Source organism: Hydra vulgaris, chromosome 13 (assembly GCF_038396675.1).
Source record: "Hydra vulgaris chromosome 13, alternate assembly HydraT2T_AEP".
Lineage (NCBI taxonomy): Eukaryota > Metazoa > Cnidaria > Hydrozoa > Anthoathecata > Hydridae > Hydra > Hydra vulgaris.
Genome location: NC_088932.1, coordinates 50839684 through 50862500, shown reverse-complemented (window position 1 = coordinate 50862500; position 22817 = coordinate 50839684). Strand labels below are relative to the sequence as shown.

The 22817-nt window shown below is 28.9% G+C and overlaps 2 protein-coding genes across 4 annotated transcripts in view; both read right to left on the bottom strand.

The window, feature by feature from the left end:
- The window catches only part of LOC105845300 (uncharacterized), a 211880-nt gene extending 202788 nt beyond the window's left edge, over nt 1–9092 (bottom strand). For 2 of the 3 annotated variants that reach the window (XM_065816631.1, XM_065816630.1), the window contains exon 1: nt 8919–9054. In XM_065816631.1, coding sequence (XP_065672703.1) covers nt 8919–8955 — 37 coding nt within the window. In that variant the 5' untranslated portion in view covers nt 8956–9054. Of the gene's footprint in view, nt 1–8918 lie in introns of all 3 variants that reach the window. The other variant, XM_065816628.1, reaches the window with a different exon arrangement.
- A 12469-nt stretch (nt 9093–21561) lies between these two features.
- Nucleotides 21562–22128, bottom strand: LOC136089986 (uncharacterized). The gene has a single exon (XM_065816090.1). It carries the CDS (start codon nt 22126–22128, stop codon nt 21562–21564), a length of 567 nt encoding a protein of 188 aa, XP_065672162.1.
- Between the last annotated feature and the right edge of the window lie 689 nt (nt 22129–22817).

The window sequence follows — 22817 nt, the reverse complement described above, 5'->3', positions numbered from 1 at the left end:
TATATATATATATATATATATATATATATATATATATATATATATATATATATATATATATATATATATATATTATGTATATATATATATATATATATATATATATATATATATATATATATATATATATATATATATATATATATAATTCAGTGGAATAGTACACAAAATATAATAAATTAGTTCAAAAACATCAATGACAAACTTTTTTATAGATTCCTTATTTCAGACATCGTTGACTTTTACCCTTCTATTAATGAAAAGCTACTTATCGACTCCGTAAACTTTGCAGAACGATACGTTTCCATTGATGCTGATCATAAATCTTTAATCTTCCACACGCGTAAGTCTTTATCATTTACCAATAAACAAGTTTGGATTAAAAAATCGAGCGGTTTGTTTGATGTTACCATGGGTGCATTTGATGGAGCGAAAGTGTGCGAGTTAGTTGGTATTTTTCTTCTCTTCCAGATTTCGCAATTTTATAAAAAATCTAAGTTTGGAAGCGGTCCAAAAATGGTTTTTTTGTTCTGTATTTCTATTCAATCTAATATGAAAGTTGTTAATTACCTTGTTGTTACATTTAATCCTAATAACTACACTTTTCAACCTAACCATAAACCTGATAGTACGTTAAATTATATCCAAGCTTGTTCCAACCATCCACCAAGCATTTTAAAACAATTACCAACCTCAATTGAACATAGATTATCTTCCAATTTTTCAAGAGAAAAAATTTTCCAAAAGACTGCACCTATTTATAAAGATGCATTACCAAATATTCGATTAACTATTAATACACACAACCAACAAATTTTGCGCAACAAACTCACCGCTAATGATATAAATTGCAACTGCATTAAGAAAACCGTATGCCCGTTAAACAACCAATGTCTTTCAAAAAATATTGTATACAAGCCACTTTAGCATCACCTAATCCTAGTCTTACTGAAAAATCTTACATCGGTATTAGTGAAAACGCATTCAAGCTAAGATTTGCAAACCAGCTTAAATCATTTAACGCAACCAGGTATAAAAATGATACAGAACTTTCTAAGGAAATCTGGAAACATAAAGCAAGGTGGAATTGATGCAATAAAGGCTGTAAAAACATTTTGTAGGAAAGGTTCAATGCATGAAAACATAATACTAATTATTGATGAATTTTATCTTTAGAAACAAGCCGACACCCCCCCCCCCCCCAAAAAAAAAAAAAAGAGGATGGATGTAAATTTTGCATGGTTATCATCAGAAACAGGCACATTTTTGTAGTTTTGTCTGTGTAAGTGCAGATGACAATGGCACTCAGTACAAAGGAAAACAAAGTTGTTGCATTTATGACTGTTAGTTTTAAAGAAATCTATTCCTTATATACCTTATATCAAATATCAGATTATACTAGTTCTCAATCTCTATCTGGTTTTAAAATTTGAGGAGTTGTTACTGACAATCATCAAGCGAATGTAAATGCACTTTGTTTACTTTATTCCAATTTTGGTATTCAGTCAAACATTGTTTGTTTATTTATCATCCTGATAAATAAACAAACATTGCAAAATTCTCTTGCATTGTCGATTTTTGATGAAACAACAATTTTAACAGTTATTTTTCAGAACGAAATGACATTTTTAAGACGTTTTTATGCATTTTTCGAAAATGGTGGATTGTTACAAACTCAAAACAAAACATTCCTAATAAACTTGCTAACGCATCTTTTTTTGATGATGGTAAAATAACTTTTTTCGGCAACTACCTAATTGGATTGAACTTTGACAGCCATTTTTTTTTAAACAATCATCTGATCTTATTACAACTTTGCGTTCTCAAGCAATGCTTATAGATAAGCTTATTGAAAAAGGATATTTCTATGTGCTAACTTCACGACTTCAAAGTGACCTTACAGAGCGTAGATTTTCTCAATATCAACAGATGAGTGGTGGGTAATTTCTAGTAAGCTTACTAGAAGTTAAACATTCAGAAGTTATTTTAGCATGTTGAACTTTAATAAAGGAGAACGTAAATTTTTAGGAGAAAGATTTAAAGAACAATTATGATAACCCAATTAATAATGTAATACTAATAACATTATATTTATACTTAAATGAGATCTCTGAATTAAGTTTTTCACCTGAAACAGAAGACGCAACAACAATTGCTAGTAATATAGCAAAGAAATTGATAAAAAGGAGCAAACGCAACAATTGCAAGTCTATGCTTGCTACAGATGCAAGCAATATAAATATTTCTCCATATTTACAAATACTTGCATGAGGTGGTCTTACTGTACCTTTCGCTTTTACAAGGATTTCACAAATGGATGTTTTGTAGTGTTAGATAATCTTTCAAATTTAATTACTAAACAAGGTGCGAATGTCAAAGATGTATCAACCCATCGGCGCCCGTAGGATTTTTTGATGTTTCAGATAGGACACTTTCACACATTGTGCGAACTTCAAACTTAAGTATGTTCATACCTATGCTAAATGCATAGGTATGCACATACTTAAGTTTGGAGGCCTTGCAAAAATTTAGGATGGCGAAGGCCTGGGAACAAAAAAGCCCAAAAACGCTTACCCCTGCCCAAACGTGAGGGCACTGATGTAGTAAAATTTTCAACTTAACTATCTTAAAGTAAATTTAAATTTATTGACAGATTTTAGATTTCGTAGAAAAATATTGCAAATTACAATTTTATGACCATGCAAATTTTCCAACCCACCTCCCAACCCTTTCCCTGCCCCCACCCCACCCCCACCCCTCTAAAAAAATGAGGGACATGTAAATTTTGCATGGTCATAACTTTTGTAATTTACAATATTTTTCAACGAAATTTAAAATCTGTTGATAAATCTAAATTTAGTTTAAGATAGTTAAGTTGAAAATTTTACTACATCAGTGCCCACATGTTTGGGCAGGGGGGATGCAAGCGTTTTTGAGCTTTTTTGTTCCCAGGACTCCGCCATATCAAATTGTTGCAAAGCCTCCTCATTTGGCATAGGTATGAACATACTTAAGTTTTTTTTTTTAAAAACTCCTGCGGGCGCCCAAGAATCAACCTTTCTTTTATTGAAATACTTTTCAACAGTTTACTTTTCTTGCAATTTACAGAAAGAATGGGGGTTTAAATTTGCTTCTAAAATTATAATTAATGTCTTTTTTAACAAAGAAAAAGATAGAAAGAATAGATAGGTCGAAAGAGCAGAAGATAATCAATGCCATTATACAAAAAGATGCTGTTAAAGATTTTAAAAGTAGACAGAGAGAAAAATAACATAATAATATATATAACAGAAAAATAACAGAAGAATAACATAATTATATATATATATATATATATATATATATATATATATATATATATATATATAAATATGTATATACATATATATATGTAAATATATATATATACAGAAAGAAAAATTACATATATATTTACATTACATATATATGTATATATATATACATATATATATATATATATATATATATATATATATATATATATATATATATATATATATATATATATATGTATATATATATATATACATAAATATATATATTTATGAATTGCTATTATGAAAGCATAAAGTGTCAGTTGTGTTTATTTGTGTATTTGTTTAGTTGTGAATGCTTTTTTATTCGTAATATTATATTTATACTATCTATTTAGTCCAGATAATATAATGATAATCCAGATGAGAAATAATAATGCGTTTTCTCTAGAGTTGCGCAGCCATCTTTTTTTATAAGTCGGCCTCTAAAATGTAAAATACACGGTCGTGTAATCAAAGAGTTATAGCTGGAGTGAGAACGGAGTAAAAATACGTCATTTTTCAAGGAACAGTGGTATAATTTTCAATTAAATATTGCATAATTATCATAGTTTAAATTAGCAATAAGTAATCACATTCCACTTTTAAAAAAAACTATCCTATTTTATTGCTTTAAAACGTCACAAGGAATCAATCCATTCCAAATAAAAAATATTATTTAAAAGAAATATTATTTATAAACATCATATAAAATATTAATAAAAAATATTACTTAATATAAAATATCAATAAAATAATAATTAATATTATTAAAAATATTATTTATAAAAAATATATTTCTAAACGCTTTACGTTTAGAAATAGTTTATTGTTAGTTTTTTTATGTTTTGTTTTTTAAAACGATAAAAAATTCTTAGATTACAATTAAATTAATAAATGTCTAGATAAGAATTATTTAGATAAGAATATTTTTGCTGGATTTACAAAAAGGTACTTTATATCCCTTCATTTAAATTTAGTTTTGTTTTAAACATGAAGTAGAATTGTCTAAAACTTTGAGTTATAGCTGGAGTGAGGCGATTTTAGGGTGGAGTGAGTGGTAATTTTTAATTTTTTTTTTTTTTTTTTTTTTTGACAAATATAATCAGCTAATCAGGTATTTAACACATTTTAATTTTTTTCTAAGGAACCAGTCGGGTTACTTTTAAGGAATCCTCTCCCCCCCCCCCACCCGCGCCCTCCTTATTTTATTTGTAGAATCACTTCTGGAGTAAGTTATACCTAGTATTTAGGTATTCAAAAAACGATTACTTCTTGATAATTCGAACAGCTTTTAACAACTTATCCTTTCATCTTTTAAAAGAGTAATCTACTTTTGATTACAGCTTTCAAAGGTAACAAACTACATTTTAAAATTTTCTCATTTTAACACAAAGGAGCCATTTTGACTTAACGTTGGAATAACTATACAGTTAAGACTGTACCACAATTTAAAACAATTTTCGGCTTCATTCTCAGCTAGTCTATTATAACTCCTTGGTTTAATATAGTAGGCCAAGAATAGTGTTTAAAATAGTGTTTTACTATTTAAAGAAAAATACTTATTTAAGCTTGTAGCATGCTACGCTTTCTACTAATATTAGTGCTAGCACTAATATTAATATAAACATTTATTATAAGAATACGTAAAAGACCTTATAATGGTTAATATGATAACTTTTGCAAGTGCAGCTAATAGTTTGGCCGCCCCCTATACACACACAATTTTTTATTTATCCATAATTAAATTTAATATTTACTATAAAAAATATGATTTTTACATCTATTTTTGTTATTTTTATTTAATTATTATATACAATATTTCCTTTTTTTTTCCATTTGTTTACAAAAAATAGTATTTTACAGAAATATAACAATATTTAAACATAATCATAACCTTAACCTTGCCCAAACCCTTAGTCAATGTTGCATGTTCTACCTATTTGTCAGTCGAAGCGTGTACTTTTAATAAAAAATGGCTTTAGGGGACATTTTTAAAAAAACGTAGAAAACGGAAAAAGAATATTAACGGGTACACAAAAATGGCACTGTAAATAATTTGTCCCGTAAGTATACATTTTTTCGTAAACTTCTCCCCATAAGAGAAAATTAAGACATTTATTAAATTTGGGATATGTATATATATATATATATATATATATATATATATATATATATATATATATATATATATATATATATATATATATATATATATATATATATATATATAATATTTTAACAACATCTTATTAGTAAGGTGAAATTTATATATACAGTTGCATTATATAAAATACATCATTTACGGTGACATACTACTTGTTTAACTTAGTAAAAAATTTTAATTTTAAATGTATATATATATATATATATATATATATATATATATATATATATATATATAAACACACAAATTTATATACACTTTTTATATATTATATGTACTCTTCAGTAGACAGTGACATGGGGACGGTAATGGGGGTAGTTTTAAAATAAGTGAGGGTAATACCGCGGTAATAGGGACGACGTTTGCGGTAACACCGTGGTAATGGGGACATGTACTAATCTTAGGTAAAAACCTTGCAAATAAACGCTACTAAATATATTGTTAATGCTAATAGTAATAGTAATCGTCCACAGCTGTAACAAAACGAACCTTAAAAGTTAAAGGAGTAAAATACTAATAATAGTAATAGTAAGAGTGGTAGTAGTGACAATACTAACAATACAATGATAAGAGTATAATGATAATAATAAAAATAATTACAATAATTATAAAAAGAATAAAAGTGATTTAGTATTAGTCACACAAATACACATTTTATTATTGTGATTTATATATATATAAATATTTTTTTATTTTTATTTATTTATTTTGCCGCTTAATAACTTTTACAATTTACAAGGTTTATAAATAAAAAAAAAACTGGCGGGGCAAGTAGAAGATATTATTTTGTCTTATCGCCGAGCCCCAATCGTACGTATTTAAAATAGCCGGATAATATATTTTTACTTTACAAACTATTTATTAAAAATTATAAATGTAAAAATAAATAACAATTAGTTTAAGAAATACTTCAAGAACAATATTCATGTTAAGAGTAGTAATTGAGTAAACAAGAAAAAATGAAAGAAAAGTAAAAAAGAAAAACAAAAAATAAATTAATTAAAGAGCAAGAGTATTTTCAAGAGCCACACTATATACGTACATTATACAAAGTATTTGTTGAAGAATATGAAAATAAAATTTATAACAATTTGTAATAAAGAAATATTTAAATAAAGAACAAAAAATTCAAGAGTACTTAATTTAAAAAAAGAACCGTTTTATATATGTATATTTTTAAACCAACTTAATTAAAAGTAAAATAAATAACAACTCATTAATAGTTAAGTAAAATGTTGAAAAACTAAGATTTCACCAATAACTTTTAAGATTAGAGGAAACACCATAACTGAAATAATGAAAAAACAAACAAACAAAAATTGATAAATTGATAAATTCTGAGACATATTTTATATAATTGAATTTTAGTTTAAAAGAGGCATTTAAAATCGGATATATTATCGGATTTATATCATTATCATATTTTATTAATGTGATTTATATTATACTGTGATTTATAAACTCAAATAAATAATCAAATATAATATTAATAACGTTGATTATATAAAAACCTTACACGACAGTAATTATGAAAATATCAGAATTTAAAATTATGTTCATACACACATTATGTTACATACACACATATATAGACACATACAAATACATACATACAAACACACATACACACTTACGTTCACGAATACATATTAACACATACTTATATCTTCCTGTATTCAATAGTTATGTATACAGTAATTGTATTCATACATAATATACACACATGAATGTAAATTCATATATGCTATACACAAATATACGTATATACACACACGTACATATACATACGCACAGATACATAACCACATACATACATACATACATACATACATACATACATACATACATACATACATACATACATACATACATACATACATACATACATACATACATACACATATACAAAAATAAATACATATACATACATTTAATAATATTATATATGTGTATTATATATGTATACATTACATACACATACACACATATACGCATATATATATATACATGTCAACCCTTGGAACTAGGGTCAGCATTCGGCAATGCTGACCTAACTGTCGACCTGAAAGTGTTTGAGGTCACACACGCACACATATATATACACATGTAAATATATACAAACATACACATACACACATACACATCCATCTATACATATACACATACATACATATGCACTCACACTTATTCTCATGCGCTTATCACAAACACTTATACATAGATACACATATCTTTGGATTTATAAACTGTATTTGATTAGCAATTAATGGAATAGGTTACTCTTAAAAACATAGATTGAATGGAGAGCTTTTAGGTCATAGGGAAGGTTATTCCAAGATTTTATACTTTAGTTTTTTATGGACTTATATCCATAAGTAACAGTAATACCGCAGTAATACCGTGGTAAATGTAATGACTTTTTTCATACATGTTTCAAAAATTAATTTTCAATATGACTTCTTTGCGTTTGGACAAACGAGACATAGAAAAACTAATAATTTCAAAATCAACTAAAATAACTTTTATTCAAAATTCTGGAACAAGTGATGTCTGGCCTAATTTTTAAAAGGTTGAAGTCGACGGCATGTTTGCTTTACATGTTAAATGTATAAATTGTAATTCACTTTTAAAGTGGAAATCTCGTGAAGACACTAGTGGCTTAAAGGCTCACATAAAGGCCTGGATTAGATATAAAGATGATAGGACTAGAAGTTTTTCAAGTATGCATTTTTATTATAATACTTTTCAAGTATTATAGTAAAACACATATTTATGTTTTCTAAAATGTATTTTGTCTTCTACATTTTTATTAATACATTTATATTTATCTTCTGTATGTGTTATAAAATGTTTAAAAAAAATGAAAATGTATATTAGTATTAAAAGGAATATTACAGCATGTTATAGTATTTGATAGAAATAATAATTTTGCTTGAGGGGACAGTGCAGGGAAACCTAAAAGGAATGCGGGAATGAAGTGGTGATAGGGACAACATCTGTGGTAATGGGGTGGGGATGGGGACTATCTCTGCGATAGCGGGGTGGGGATGGGGACATAATTAGATGAACGTGGTGGGGATGGGGACAAAAACCCGTCCCCATGTCACTCTCTACTCTTCAGACTTCAGATTTTGTTTATCATTTTTACAATTGTGGCGTTCGGCAAGTAAATTCAAAAAAACTAATAAAAAACAAAACAACGTGGTGCACTGTGTTTGGTACAACACAGTTATTTATTAAGTGTTTGATTTAGCGCTATTGGCTAACAAAGTATATTTGGAAGCCATTTTAATTATATTCGCATGCACATCTTGTACAGTAATTTTGATAAAGAGAGTTTATTTAGCTGTTGTTAAATTAAAAAAAATCCAAGTAGTAAAATATTTTGTACTAAAAGTCAGTTTATAAACGTTATAAAAAATCTCTTAAAAACTAACCTAACCATGCAAACCATAACGTATATACAGTCATCATTTTATGAATTGTTTAAAATTTATTTTTATCTAATAAATCATTTTACATCTATAAAAGTTGTACAAAAATTCAAGTTTTAGACGGAAAAATGTTATATTCGAGGCTGTCGGAGTTTGAAAGTAACAAAGTCGCAGACTGATTAAGCAACACGCGCACACATAGCTCATTTAACTGTAAACAAAAAAGTTTAACAGTAAATCAAAACATTAAATCGTAAATACAAAACTTCATGGTCTGAATAATACACATTTCATGTATAAAAATTGAACATATTTACAATACTTTATTAAAAATGATTTGGGGGTAAATAGGAAGAACGTGGGTGAATAAAAACAAAACTGAAAAACTTTTGTTTAAAAAATAACTCATGTAGATACAATTAGATTATACTTTTTTTTTGTCAGTATTACGGTAGTTATATTATTTAAGAAAATTTATTACGGTAGCATGTTTTTAACATATTATTACTTTTGTCATAAGTTTTTATATTGCCATTCTTTTCATGCACAAAATTAACGCATTTTACAGATAATAACGTTTTTGAATGTAAAAAAGTTATCTGTAAAATTTAAAAAACGAAAATATAAATAAAAACTATTGATCAAGACGTTGTGAAAAAATTATTTGTTGGTTTTTCGATTCGCTATACGTAAAATTTAACTCTGTATTCGAAAACTTATGTAACTTTTTTAACGTTTTGAAGTCATATTAATGATAATTATTATTTTTTAAATATTTTGTTCCTTATGAAGACCTATCGGTATTGTTACAAAGCACAACGGCAAAGCATTTAACTAGAAAGTTCACGCCTCCTTCCTTACTGATGACGCGAAATATGCCCATCACTCGCATTGAGCTCTTGATCTCTTGCTTCTAAAGTAAGCGTTCTAACCACTGCACCACGGCTGCCTAATAAAAGATCTAAATATGATTTTTATGTTTTTTTTCCCTAGCAGCGTTTTACTACTTTATGAAACTTTATTAATATCTAAAAGATATTAATAAAGTTTCATGAGCAAATTGTTTCTTTAATTAAACAATAGCGGCCGCGGCGCAGTGGATAGAGCGCTTGCTTTAGAAGCAAGAGATCAAGCGCCATCGGTAAGGAAGGAGGCGTGAACTATGAAGCGGCATTGCTAACAAAAAAAAAATTATATGTGGAATTTTATTACTATTTGTTTAATGATTTTAACTTTCGTTTGGTCGGGATAGAATTATCGTTACACTATAATGATAATTCTATAACTTATAGGTGACAGGTATTTTGTAAAGTAAACGTGGGCTGCTACGTTAACGTTCTTTTGGATGATCCAAAGTAAGACTTTGACTTTTTAATAAAACGCAGACTTAAAAAGTCATTATCTTTCATTACCAATTCAAATATATACAATAACTTTTCTTGTCTGTGTTTTATTAAGTATTCAAAATCTTGTTTTGAATCATCCCAAAGAACGTTAATCGGGCTGCTATCAACGACGTGTAATAAATAACTAAAGGTCTAACTCCGGGTTTTTATATAAACTGCAAGCGAAGCATATTTTTTTGTTTACTATTTTAATCGGTCCCTATTAAATCGGGCAGAAACAGAAAATATAATTGTAAATATAAGCAGTATATTCCTGATATCATTTGCTTTAAATATTGCAAGTGTTGATCATCATCATAAACCTGATTTAAAATTGAATGCTGTGCCATAAATTTTTGTATTTTATGTAACTATGCAAGATAAAACTTTCAACAATACAACAACACCAGAATCTAGTGCCTAGATTTGATCTTTTATTTAAAAAAAAAAAAAAATTATGTTTATCCTGGCATTTGTAAACGTAGATAAGAAAATAATTTATCACATTATCAGCCAGAAAGCACTGCTGGTAATACTGACCAAACCAACCTCTCAATGCTATCTATAAGATTGGTATCACCAGCAAACAAAATGTTTAACAAAATTCAAAACATTACTGCAAAAAATTGCAAGACATGCTTTCCTTTTTAAAAATTATTTGACTAACGATGCTGCAGCTATTTTAAGTATTTTTCTATTTATATATAAATTTACAAAGGCCATCATTTGTAAGTTAAAGCAAATGGTTTAACATGCTTTATTGGAAACATTTTGAAATTGGCTTTGAAATAACTTCGTATCAAAAGTCTTACATTTGATGGCACAGTACCAATTAAAATTCTGTTGTTCCCTTTCGATGCCAGTTTTGCAAAGATGCTAATTATGTGGTTAATACTTTTTTATATGACAACTGGTAAACTTTTTCCTAGATCCCTGTTATATGCTTAAATTAGATTAAAATTCTCTAAATGATTTGTGTGTGTTTATCTTATAAGCATTATATTTAGTTTTTAAACCTTTGTTTGAGTTACAAGAGTTTGAAGGTTTCAAGTTTGCAAATAAACTTTTAAGAAAATATATTGAATTTCATTGCTAAAAAATAAATTTATTTATTAGAAATAAATAAAGCCATCTTGATAGAAAAATAGGTGAATATTATTTCAAAGTCCTGATGTTTAAATATGCCCAGAAGTATTCTACTTAAGACTTTAGTAAAGTGCTAAGAAAGTCATCAATTGGTTTAAAACAACAAACAAATCAGTATCTATTATTCACGGGTTTATAAATGTTCATTTTTATAATTATATAAAAGATTAAAATGTACCACAATGTTTTTTTTTAAAGCCCAAAATGCAAATAAACTAAAAAACTTTTTAATTTGTGGCTATAAAAATAGTCGTTTGTTTTAGTTTTTCAGCGACTACAATCCTCTGTGACTAACACAAGTTTATATTGGCTGTTGGCCACCAAATTTATCGTCTATGAACTAATCATCTTCAATTTCAACCTTAGTTTAGACATTAAAATTACCAATCTTCTTTCACTTGATAATGATTGCTGAAAGCTTTTTGCTCGATATAATAATGGCTTCCAACGCATTATGTAATATTAAATTGGCTTCACTAAAAACGGCGAAGTTCAATATCTAGGTAATGTCTTCATATCATTGGCTGCTACTGGGTTTATAGTTTGTCAAATCTGACGAACGTGAACTCGTATGCTGTAAATAATGGCCTCAATATGTGTCGCTGATCTGTAAAGCTAAAATTATTGTCTGTTACGTTGTAAGTTCACTTTCGTTACAAATGGAAAACACTCAAGTCTTCACACGGCATCTTACGAAGGTTTCACTTTAGCAAAGTGGAGGTTTCTGTAAAGGTAATAACACTGTTTCTTTATTTATTTTTAAGGTTATATGTTAAACATTTCATTTGTGTTTTTTTGTGTATATATATATATATATATATATATATATATATATATATATATATATATATATATATATATATATATATATATATATTTCATATATCTTAACAAAGTAATTAATATTAATATATATTAGACCCATAAAATACAGGTTTTGGTAAGTCTATTCTACACCGACCAATTCTATACTTATTACTTACTTCAATTTTTTTTAGTAAGCGCCTATATCTAATTCACGATAAAATATTTCAGTCACAGCAGTTAGCAAATCAGCCGTAGAGTAAAAGTTTTTGAAAATTGGAACCACAGATACCATTTTTCAGCTGGCAGGAAAACAAGACACAGGCAAGCACCAAATAAATAGTTTAAAAAGAATTGAAGCAAGTGGTGGTGGAGTTTTTTATGTTAAATATTTTGGGTTAACTTCGGCATGATTAAAGAGAACTCATTCCTAGATAGAGCATTAGATAGGCCTCCAAAGCAGTGAGCTATGCAGATGCCTTAATTCCGTTAATTAATCCAAAGTCATTACTTAGGGTTTCTTTTGTTGCTTTGACAACGCGCATCAAAAGCATTTACAGGGGCACTATCCACGCGCAACATGGCACTGTTAATACTTTGATATTTTACAGCTCTTGATGAAATCAGCCTCTATGATAGCTACCACAGTGTTCAAAAAACCTTACTATCAGCAGGCTTCAGAACCATTAAACTAAGTTTTAGAGCTGTAAATTCATTAGGAAATAAAAGGAACACGTGTCTAACAACTATCAAGGAGGCACAAGCAAAAACCTATGAGAAGACTCAAGAAGATCCAACATTCATCATCCTCGGCAGGAAATAATGCAAAACAGGTTTACATCTCAACAGTCTAATAAATAAAGAAGGGGCTTAAGGCAGGTAAGCAGAACTATTTTACTTGACCCTTCAGTCTTTGTCTTAGAGGCTTTCTACAAGACAGCAGCTGGATGCAGTTAACATCTGCCCAAGATGAGTATTTTTATTGAGACACATTCTTTAGCCTTTATTCAATTAAGAGCCCCAAGGCATATGATTTTTAATTCAGAGTTTGTTTTTCCTTGTCTTCGTCTAAAAAGGAAACACTACAAGGCAGCAGGGCATAGGAAAGGTAATACTGGGTTACATTACATCAGTAGGCAGGGTGGTCGTGATGATCCTGAACCTGACCTGACCTTAAGTAGTTAAAAGGAGTTACTTCCTGTAAACATTACTTTAAAGCATTAAAAAAGATATTTTAGAAATGCATAAGGAAAAACATTATTTCTAACAAAATACTTAAGATTAATTTTAGGCTAGGTTTTATAGTTGGAGTCACTAGTTAGTTATTAAACTGGATCAGAGATTTAAACAGAACACAAACATACATAAAATAAATTAAAGGTGAGTAAACACCGAGCCAGAAGTTCAGACAGAATATAATTGTAAAATATTTTTGCTGAAAAAAATGGTCTTTTTTTTAGTAGAAAGTACATAGTCAATTAAATCGACAACTCGATTTTTCAAAGTCAACTAATTTTGACTTTCGACTAGTCGACTTTTAGTCGATTTAGTCGAAGTCGATAACAATACTAGTTTTCTTTTTGTTATTAAATCTGTTTATATTCTTCTAAATCTAAAAAAAGTTAATTAAATTGAAAGTAAAATAAAGATAAAATGTCTCCTAAAATAATCACCTGCTCACAAATTGCATTAAGGGGTTGTCCACAAATAACTCCACGCAATATAAGATTATTTTAAACCCCTTTCCCCCCTCGTTTTTCATACACGGCTATTCCAAGCTGGCTCTGGGCCCTGGGGTAAAATTAAATTGTGAAGCTCCAAAATCTTAATGTAATCTGTACAATCACATTGTAAATATAATTGTAAAGGCTTTGATATATAGCAAGTATTTAAGGCAGTCCCTAAATCATTGAAGTCTGGTTATAAATTGTCTCGTTGTCCGAGCGGCCCTTCTCTCATATTGTTTTGCTCTAGTAGTATTTAAATGATATGATATTAATAAAAAGAAAGCGAATATAAATTAATTTATTATTTTTATTACAATTTATTTCAAAATAATTAAATATTCCCATACTTCGACTAAATTAACTTTTAGTCGACTTGGTTGATTTCAAAAATGTATTCGTCAATTTTAGTCGACTTTAGAAAATATATTAGTCGATTTAGTCGACAGTTGAATTATTAATTAGTCGTAACAACACTAATAATAAAATAATTATAATAAAAACAATAATAATAAAAACATTTAGATCTTCATTTGAGAACTCCTAGGTTCTGAAATTAATTTCCAAGTGAATTACTTTATTGCAATCTTTAATGATTGTGCAAATAGAACTTTACAAAATATTAATAATTGTCCAAAAGGAATTGTTGTATAGCAATCATAACATTCAAGAAGCCAATATTTTTTTAAAGTAACTCTCTTAAAACCCTAGTAAGTTGAATCATTTTTTTCAGTCGATGACTAGAATGCGGTGATTTCAAAGACTGGAATAAAATTCAATAACTTGAAGAAGTGTCAGTTTCAAACATAAATCACTGGCACAAAACACATAAAATTATCTATAGCGGTTCAGAACCCCTATTATACGATAAAGTAATGATAGTAAATTTTAATTTTAATTTTTTTTTTTTTTTTGTCGAATACTGGAAAACACAATAAATATCTTCCAGTCTTCGACACCTCTTCTTCCCTTTTCAGTGTTTTGAATTTAAAGGTTTGTACACTCATCTCATCTATTTCCGTGTCAGCATGAAAAAGAAAAAAATTAAATTCCATTTGATTTGTTATGTGTTTCTTGTGGTTACCTGAAAAAAGTTATGGAAATTATTCCAAAGAGTTAAGGGTATTAACGGAACTTTATTTGCTCCAAATCATCGTATGTGTTTATGTATGCATCGTATGTTTGCGATAATTTCCTTCACATATAAAGAAAAGATAGACGATACTTTCAGATAAAATTTCAGCACTTCAGTTAGTGTCAGCTCAGCATATTTTTTAGTAACAAAACGTCGACAACTGGAGGGGCCGTCGCCCAGTAGGTGGTTTATTCTATAAATAAAATTATTATTGTAATTTCTATCATCATGGGAAGAGTTTTAATTTTACTAATAAAACTGGAATAATCATTTAAAAAGTATTCAACAAAATAAATTAAATTTGTTCCTTCTTTTGTTCGTCTTCTTAATAATAAATCAACTGCATTATCTTTTTACAACTGAAACACCCTTTATTTCAACATTCGTTTGTTGATGATATCCAGAACCTATGCCAATAACAGATGTTAAAATTTCAAAATTTAATTCAAAATAAAAAGAAGGTGAAAATAGCACTTTCTAAAAGTGAAATTCCCTCCGAAGTTGAACAAACTTTGAAGTATGCAATAACCAAAAAGGAATATTTAAACAAATTCTGGAAGAAAAAGTTCTAAAGTCAAAATCCCCAAAAATAACTTTATTATTTTTTTTTTTTACCTTGTAAATTACATTAAGTGTTAAATGAAATAATAACAATTAACGTGAACTGGAAAAAAGGTGCATAATGTTTACTGATTTTAATTATTCGGGCAGTTCTATTGAATCATTTTCTTGAATATTTTAGAAGCAAAAAGATCATTTTTGATAATGGAAAAGGATCCAAAATTGAGAAAAAACGGAGTCGAGAAAAATCGAGAAAAAACTCCGTCGGAGTCGAGAAAAAATCGGAGTTTCGATAAAACTTTGTTACAAATTAAAAAATTAAACTATCTAGTTGATAATTAAACATTGTTCTTACATTTATTTTTTTTAATTTTACATATTTCGATTTACAATTAATAATAAATTTTTAAAAAATTAATTTTTTATATTTCTTAGTACTTAAATATCTTTCTTATCACAATCTTTTAACGAACAAGTTAAATCTAATAAATGGCTTTCTAACCGGCATCGGTTAGGAAGAAGGCGTGAACTTTCAGTTAAATGGCCTTACGCGGTGCTCTGTAATAAAGACTTCTTGGGGTACCTACAGTAAAAAATAAAGAAAAATTTAAAAAAAGTATTTGTTCTGAAGATCTTTTAAAATAATATTTTATTAGATGAAAACATCTATCATTTCATCAGAAAGCGAACTACGAAACTTAGTGACAAATCTGGAAGACGAGGAGAAAACTCTTTCTGCTTCCGATGAAGTTGCTTGAATTCTGTGGATGGCTTGTTCAAATTTCAAAACTGCTTCTGATTTCAAACCAGTTAATTCGTATTTTTAATTAACTGATCGGTGAAGGTCTTGAGTTTTTTGGCTTTTTAGCTGTTGATTGATTTTGATATAAAACTTCTTGAATTTCGACAAAAAAAGATTGTGATGGTTCTTCTTGTTTGCTTTTAGCGCAATCATCTGATTTTGTTTGGAGACTATTTTCTTTTGTTGCAAATAGTTGATCAAATAATTTTGCAGCATAAACTTGAATATCTTTTTTAGAAGCGTAAAAAAATGTGTGGTTTTTATTTTTAAAAAAATCGGGGCTGTGCAAGTAACGACTCAATGATACCAACATAATGTTTTTACGATTTTCGTATCTGGAGATTAACGTCTCTGCAAAATTAGAACTGATGTTAGTTTTTACAACCTTCAATTTCCTTACTAACGTTTCCATAATGATGTCACACTCCAAAATTGTTGTATTTGGTTTTACTAAGTGAACTGCAGCGTAAGCAATGACTTCCAATAAGTCAGACAGCGATTTTAAGAAATCCAAGTCCATTTCACCTAACATGTTTAAGCAGTTTGGTTCTTCGAGTGTTTTTTTTACGACTGTTCGAGTTGTTTTGTTTCGACTTGTTTGAGTGTTTTGTTTCGACTGTTGTCGAGCAACAGTCCTTTGTCATGCGAAGATCCGTAAATTTTGTGTATTATTCTTTTAAGAACTTCATATCGAAACGATGAATATTTTAAAAACTTAATTAATATTCGAAGTTTCTGTAGATTTTTTTCGATATTTTCTTCATATTCAATCTCATTCTCTGAATATTCAATAAGAAACTCTCCTTCAGTCTCTCTATCAGTTTCCGTTTCTGTTTCAATATCCGATTCAGTTTCTTTGTTAACAATTTCGCGACAACCTTTTTAGCGTATATCAAATCACAAACACTCAAATGAATTTAATAATTCTGGCAGATTTGATGTGGAAACTTAAATATGGTACCCAATTTCACCATCCAGCTACAGCCATCCGTGGTTTTACCTGCAACATCTTCAACATCTATACCGAATTCTTTTAATTTTTGCATTATCAAAACGTTTAATGTTTCGGCAGAACTAGGAGTTGGCAATCTTACCATTCCTAAACAATATGTTCGGTCGCAATGAACACTTAAATTGTAGTATCTTCTACCTCTATTGCTACACCCTTTGTCACCTGTTAGTCCAAATTTTTCTCCTTTTGCTTTCAATGTAGCCAATTTAGCGATCATTAAACATTTGGCTTCAGCATGAAACATCTTAATTTTTTCTGAAATTGTGAACGCTGACTTGGGCAAACTATGCCCATAATTTTCAAAAGACATTCTAAGTATTTCAGATTGAGTTATGAACCTAATCGAACATCCATCAAGAGCTGTCAACTTGGCAAGAAGATAGTTTAACGACATCTTAGTCAAAACTGGTCTGGAACTGGATGGTTTTAAATCTATTTTCTCGCAACTTTTGACGTGACCAATTAGGTCGTTTGTGCTGCTTCCTGGACAAGGGATTCTTTTATGGCATTTTTTGCAATCTCCTTATCATTTACCACAACTTTATCTAAGTATTTCCACGCTTCCGAAAGCATTGTTCTCTATAAAAGAAAAATTATCAATTTGACTGTGACAGATATTTATTTTTAATTTTATTTTAATTGTGATAAGTTATCACATTTTAAGTTATTAATTAAGTTATTTATTCTAATAGGTAAGTATTAATGAAATAATAAAAATTATTATTTGTTATCAGTGATAACATTTTATTACACAATTTCACCACAATGCACAGTGGGCCGAATATTAGACTTATGGTGGACAAAGTTATATTTTGATCATACGATATACAACATTATTGTAAAAAAAATGTATATGTTTAAAACTTACCTCGTTATGTTAAGACCAGTTTTTGTATATATTATAAATAATGATCTTGAATTAAAATTTTTTTGTTTGTTAAGGTAAACTATTAAATAGTTAAAATACATTAACTAATATCACACACGCATTATATTTTAAAAGTTACTGTTTATAAAAATTATAAAATTCTTGTTTTTTTGACAAAAAAAGATATTTTATTATGCATTACATTTTATTATACCACAACTGATTTTTGTGGATTTAAAGACTTCTATTATTAAAAAGATACTAATATAATCACAAGAGTTTTGGAAATAGTACAATGGAAAAGTACGAGAATATTTTGTTATATGGTTTTGAATTAGTAACCAGACTAGTCTATGGATAGACTTACAACACAGACATATTCTGTATGTTGTAATGGACACAACAAATGTTTAATTTTTTGTCCTTGTTGTGTCTATCAAATTTTTGATGGTGTCCTAAGATTGCTCAGTTAAAAAATAATTTTCACTTCATAAGTCTACAAAGCATAATTTTTTGTCTATTTGGTGTCTATGATTTTGTCTAAATTTACTTGATTTCATAAAACCAGAAATCTTTCATTACCGTATTATTTGAAGATTGTTATGTAGTAAATTTATAATATTAAAAAAATATTGAAATGACATCAAAACTCCAAATGACGATCATTGCCCATGATTAATTATTGTTTAAAACTTGCGTACATATTCATCAATAAAATGAAAGTAAAAAACATTTTTCTTTTTCACTATTGTTTTATTCACAAACCTAAATAAATTTTAACACCTATTGGAATAATCTACTTACTAATCCACATTTTATAAAGGACAACTCCTTGATCACATATTTTTAAAATAATTTTATTGAAGGTGATAAAGATTTTAGTGACTAAGGAAAATTTTTTAAATGATAAACTTACCTTCAACTTTTTTGAAGTAATCCCAAACTGGAGAGGGCATTTTAAAAATAAATTTTCACGCACATTCACTGAGAATTGAAAAACAACTGAACTGAGTAATTAATGAACTTCAATTGAGCACAAAATAGTCCATTTTGAGGTTTTTAAATAAACATTAACTTTTTAATCAACAGCACACGCTGGACAAAAAATTAAAAAATGAACTTCTGTTAGAAAAATTGTATTTTTAATTTTGTGCTCGTTTTCAGTTTTTGAAACGATGCTGCAGTGAAAATTTAATTACTCGTTATAAGTCCAAATTATATATTAAATAGATCTTCTATACCTCATTAAAAAATCGAGATTGTTCATTTAGTGTCCGTTTTTAAAATGATTGTCTAGAAAGACAAACATTTTTTATAGACAATTCATTTTTGATAGTTGTAATTAAAATTGTTGCAATTAGTGCTTTGTCGAAGTCTATTTTTGTCCTTTTATAATAAGTCCATTAGAGATTGTCTGGTTGCTATTTTGAATAGAATAAGCTTTTTTTTTTGAGGTTTTTTCCACCACCACCACCTGGCCCACTGTGCATTACTAATTGCTTTGTGATGTACATTAGTGTTGATATTGAACAAAGAGAACACTTATATTTTGAAAACAACATGAACTATTGTAAAAGCAGCGTAGAAATAAAATAAGAGTTTAATTATTTTACGAGTAAAAATTGATATTTTCTAAAAACATTGTCGAAGTTCCGTCGAGGTTTCTCGATTTCTCTCGAACTCCGAAACTCCGAAAAAACGAGAAAAATCCGACGAGACGGAGTTCCGAATGGATCCATTGGATAATGGTAATAATTTAAAGTCTATACGAAAAGATCATCTTTTTTTATTCAAAATTAATTAGATAATTTTAATCTGAAGACCATTTTTTAAATTTACTAAAGAATTTACGGGTCCCTAACAACTGACATAGCAACAGTTATAACTTTAAATTGATCCTTAAATGATCCTCAAATATATAAATTTTTTTTACTTGAAAAGAGGTTATCAAAACAAGTACATCAATTTGTCTCTACTTTATTTTATTCATAATACTATCTATATTTTCATTATCTTATTGGCTCTGTTTTATCTTGTTTAATTTTAAAAATAAAACTTTTTTGCTAACTTTTTTTTTTAATTTGTTGTCATCAGTGTTTTTTTAATTTCTTGTCATCAGTGTTTAGTCAAATTTTTAGCAATAGGGTGTTTTTATAGGATGTATCATGCTAAAAGAAAGTTATTAAACATTGTTGATTTTGAGATATTTCAGTTTCAGTTTTCAGTTTTCAGTTTCAGCAATGAAAAATGGCTAATAAAATAATATTGATGTTCCGTGTAGTGCTACATGAAAAATAATATTGATGTTCCGTGAAGTGCTACATGCAATTTTACAATTCTATTTCGTTTAGCATGGTCTATCATTTGGTCAATTTATATATTGTCATAAGGTTTCAGTTCCAATATAATCTTTCAGGGGCTATACCACCTTAAGGCTAAATAATTTTTAAGGGGTTATACCACTGGAGGTGGCATGGCCCCTTAAAAGTTATTTTAAAAAAAAAAAAAAAAAAAAAATAAACTTTTTAAAAGCTGCCTAATCTACTATCGGTAAAGTTTTAAACTTTAACTATAGTAGATTTCAAAAAATATATAACTTCTTACAAAAAAATAAAAATACCTAAAAAAAAAACAAAATTGTTTTAGCAGGTTGATCTTGTTTACCCTAGCAACGTTCATAGAAACGTCAAAATACGGGATTTTTTAGTAAATTTTACCAAACCTAAGTATTCAAACATTTAACGTTGTTCTTTAAAACTATGTTAAAATAGCATAGTTTAAAAGAAGAACGTTGGTTAGGTTTATTATTAACATAGGTAAGCGTGTATGCTATTTTAATTTTATTTGCATTTTTCGCTATTGTACAATTTTTTTATTTTCTGGAAAAGATTAGAGGAGTGGTGTTTGTCAAATCGATATGAAATTTTACACAGACTTTTACATTTTAATTACAAATTTTGCATTTTAATGAGCTTCAAGTCCTGAAAATACAAATAAAAAATAAATATTATACAATACTAGTTGGATTACCCGGCGCTTCGCGCGGGTTTCTGCAATCTTAAATTTGACCGAATTTATTTTTTCCAAATTTCATTGTGTTTAATGTGAGTTAAGTTGTTTAAACTTAATTAAATGAAATCCTTATTTATTCTGAACAGAAACATATGAAGGTTAACAAAGTAACCAAATACTACAGGTACAATCTCTTGTTACTGGAGGGCATTCTGATACACAACATTGACTGTATTATTTTCTGGAGCAAATATGTAGAGATTTTGAGGTGATCCGACTCTTGAACAGGCCACATAGAGTTGGCCATGAGAAAAGCATGGTTTTTCTAGGTTGATGCCAACAACCTGCAAAGACTGACCCTGTGACTTGTTTATTGTCATTGCAAAAGAGACTCGGACTGGAAACTGCAGGCGCTTAAAGTGCAAAGGAGAATTCTTGTCATCGTGAATGAGTGGGATTCTTGGAATAAAGACATCTTCACCTTTTGCACAACCTGCTAGAATTGTAGCTTCATTTACATGCGGCATGGTCTTTTTGATGCCAAGTCGAGTTCCATTGCACAGTTTTGGTGCATCCAAGTTGCGTAAAAGAATAATTGGTGCGCCGACTTTAAATTTAAGTTGGTGGGATGGCATGCCACTTCGTTCTAAGGAATTCAAAAACTCTACAGGATATTCTACCGCATCGTCCATGTCAGTTGTGGTGTCAACTGACATGGACGATGCGAAGCTGTCAATGCAATTAATGTCAACATGTGTAATCATGTTGACATTAATTGCATTGACAGCTCTGTTTGTTGGTGCCAAAATCGCTCTCTCACACAGCCAGGCATAGTACGAATTTGGACCTTAAGCATACTTTCTTTGAATGTCTGGCAAAACCTTGGTCTTTAACTCAAATAATGAGTTAACCATGTTGCAAAAATTAGCAGGAAAACCAATTCTTCCACTTTGATCAGGTTGTACCCTGCCTTCACCAAGCATAAGGAGCAATCTCGAAAATTCCAGTGCAGAAGGATCATCTGAGACTCAAGCTCGCATGTTTGTGGTAAGGACCCTTCGTTTTACATCAGGCCATAATGTAGAAAACAGGAGCAGACGCAAATGATAACACTCAGAGAAGTTGGGGTAAATCACATAAACCCTTCCAAAGCCTGGAGACATGAAGACACCTTGCTCTCGATCTCTTGTACCTTGTCGTCGACGCTGCCATTTACTTGCAGGAGTCCATGTGTAGTATTTCGGCACCTCAACATACAGTAAAGTCTGTGCAAATTTGTCATATTGGTAAAGCTCATAAAATGCAGTCAAAGTTGTCAGAGGTATAGTTTCAGTCTGTTGTCGTTTGCATTAGGAATTGTCGTGGATACTTTTTCCCACACCAATTGTTGTAATTCATGCACCGAGGATTTGGATAATCTGGACCACAAGGACCATACTGAAGTGTCTTTGTT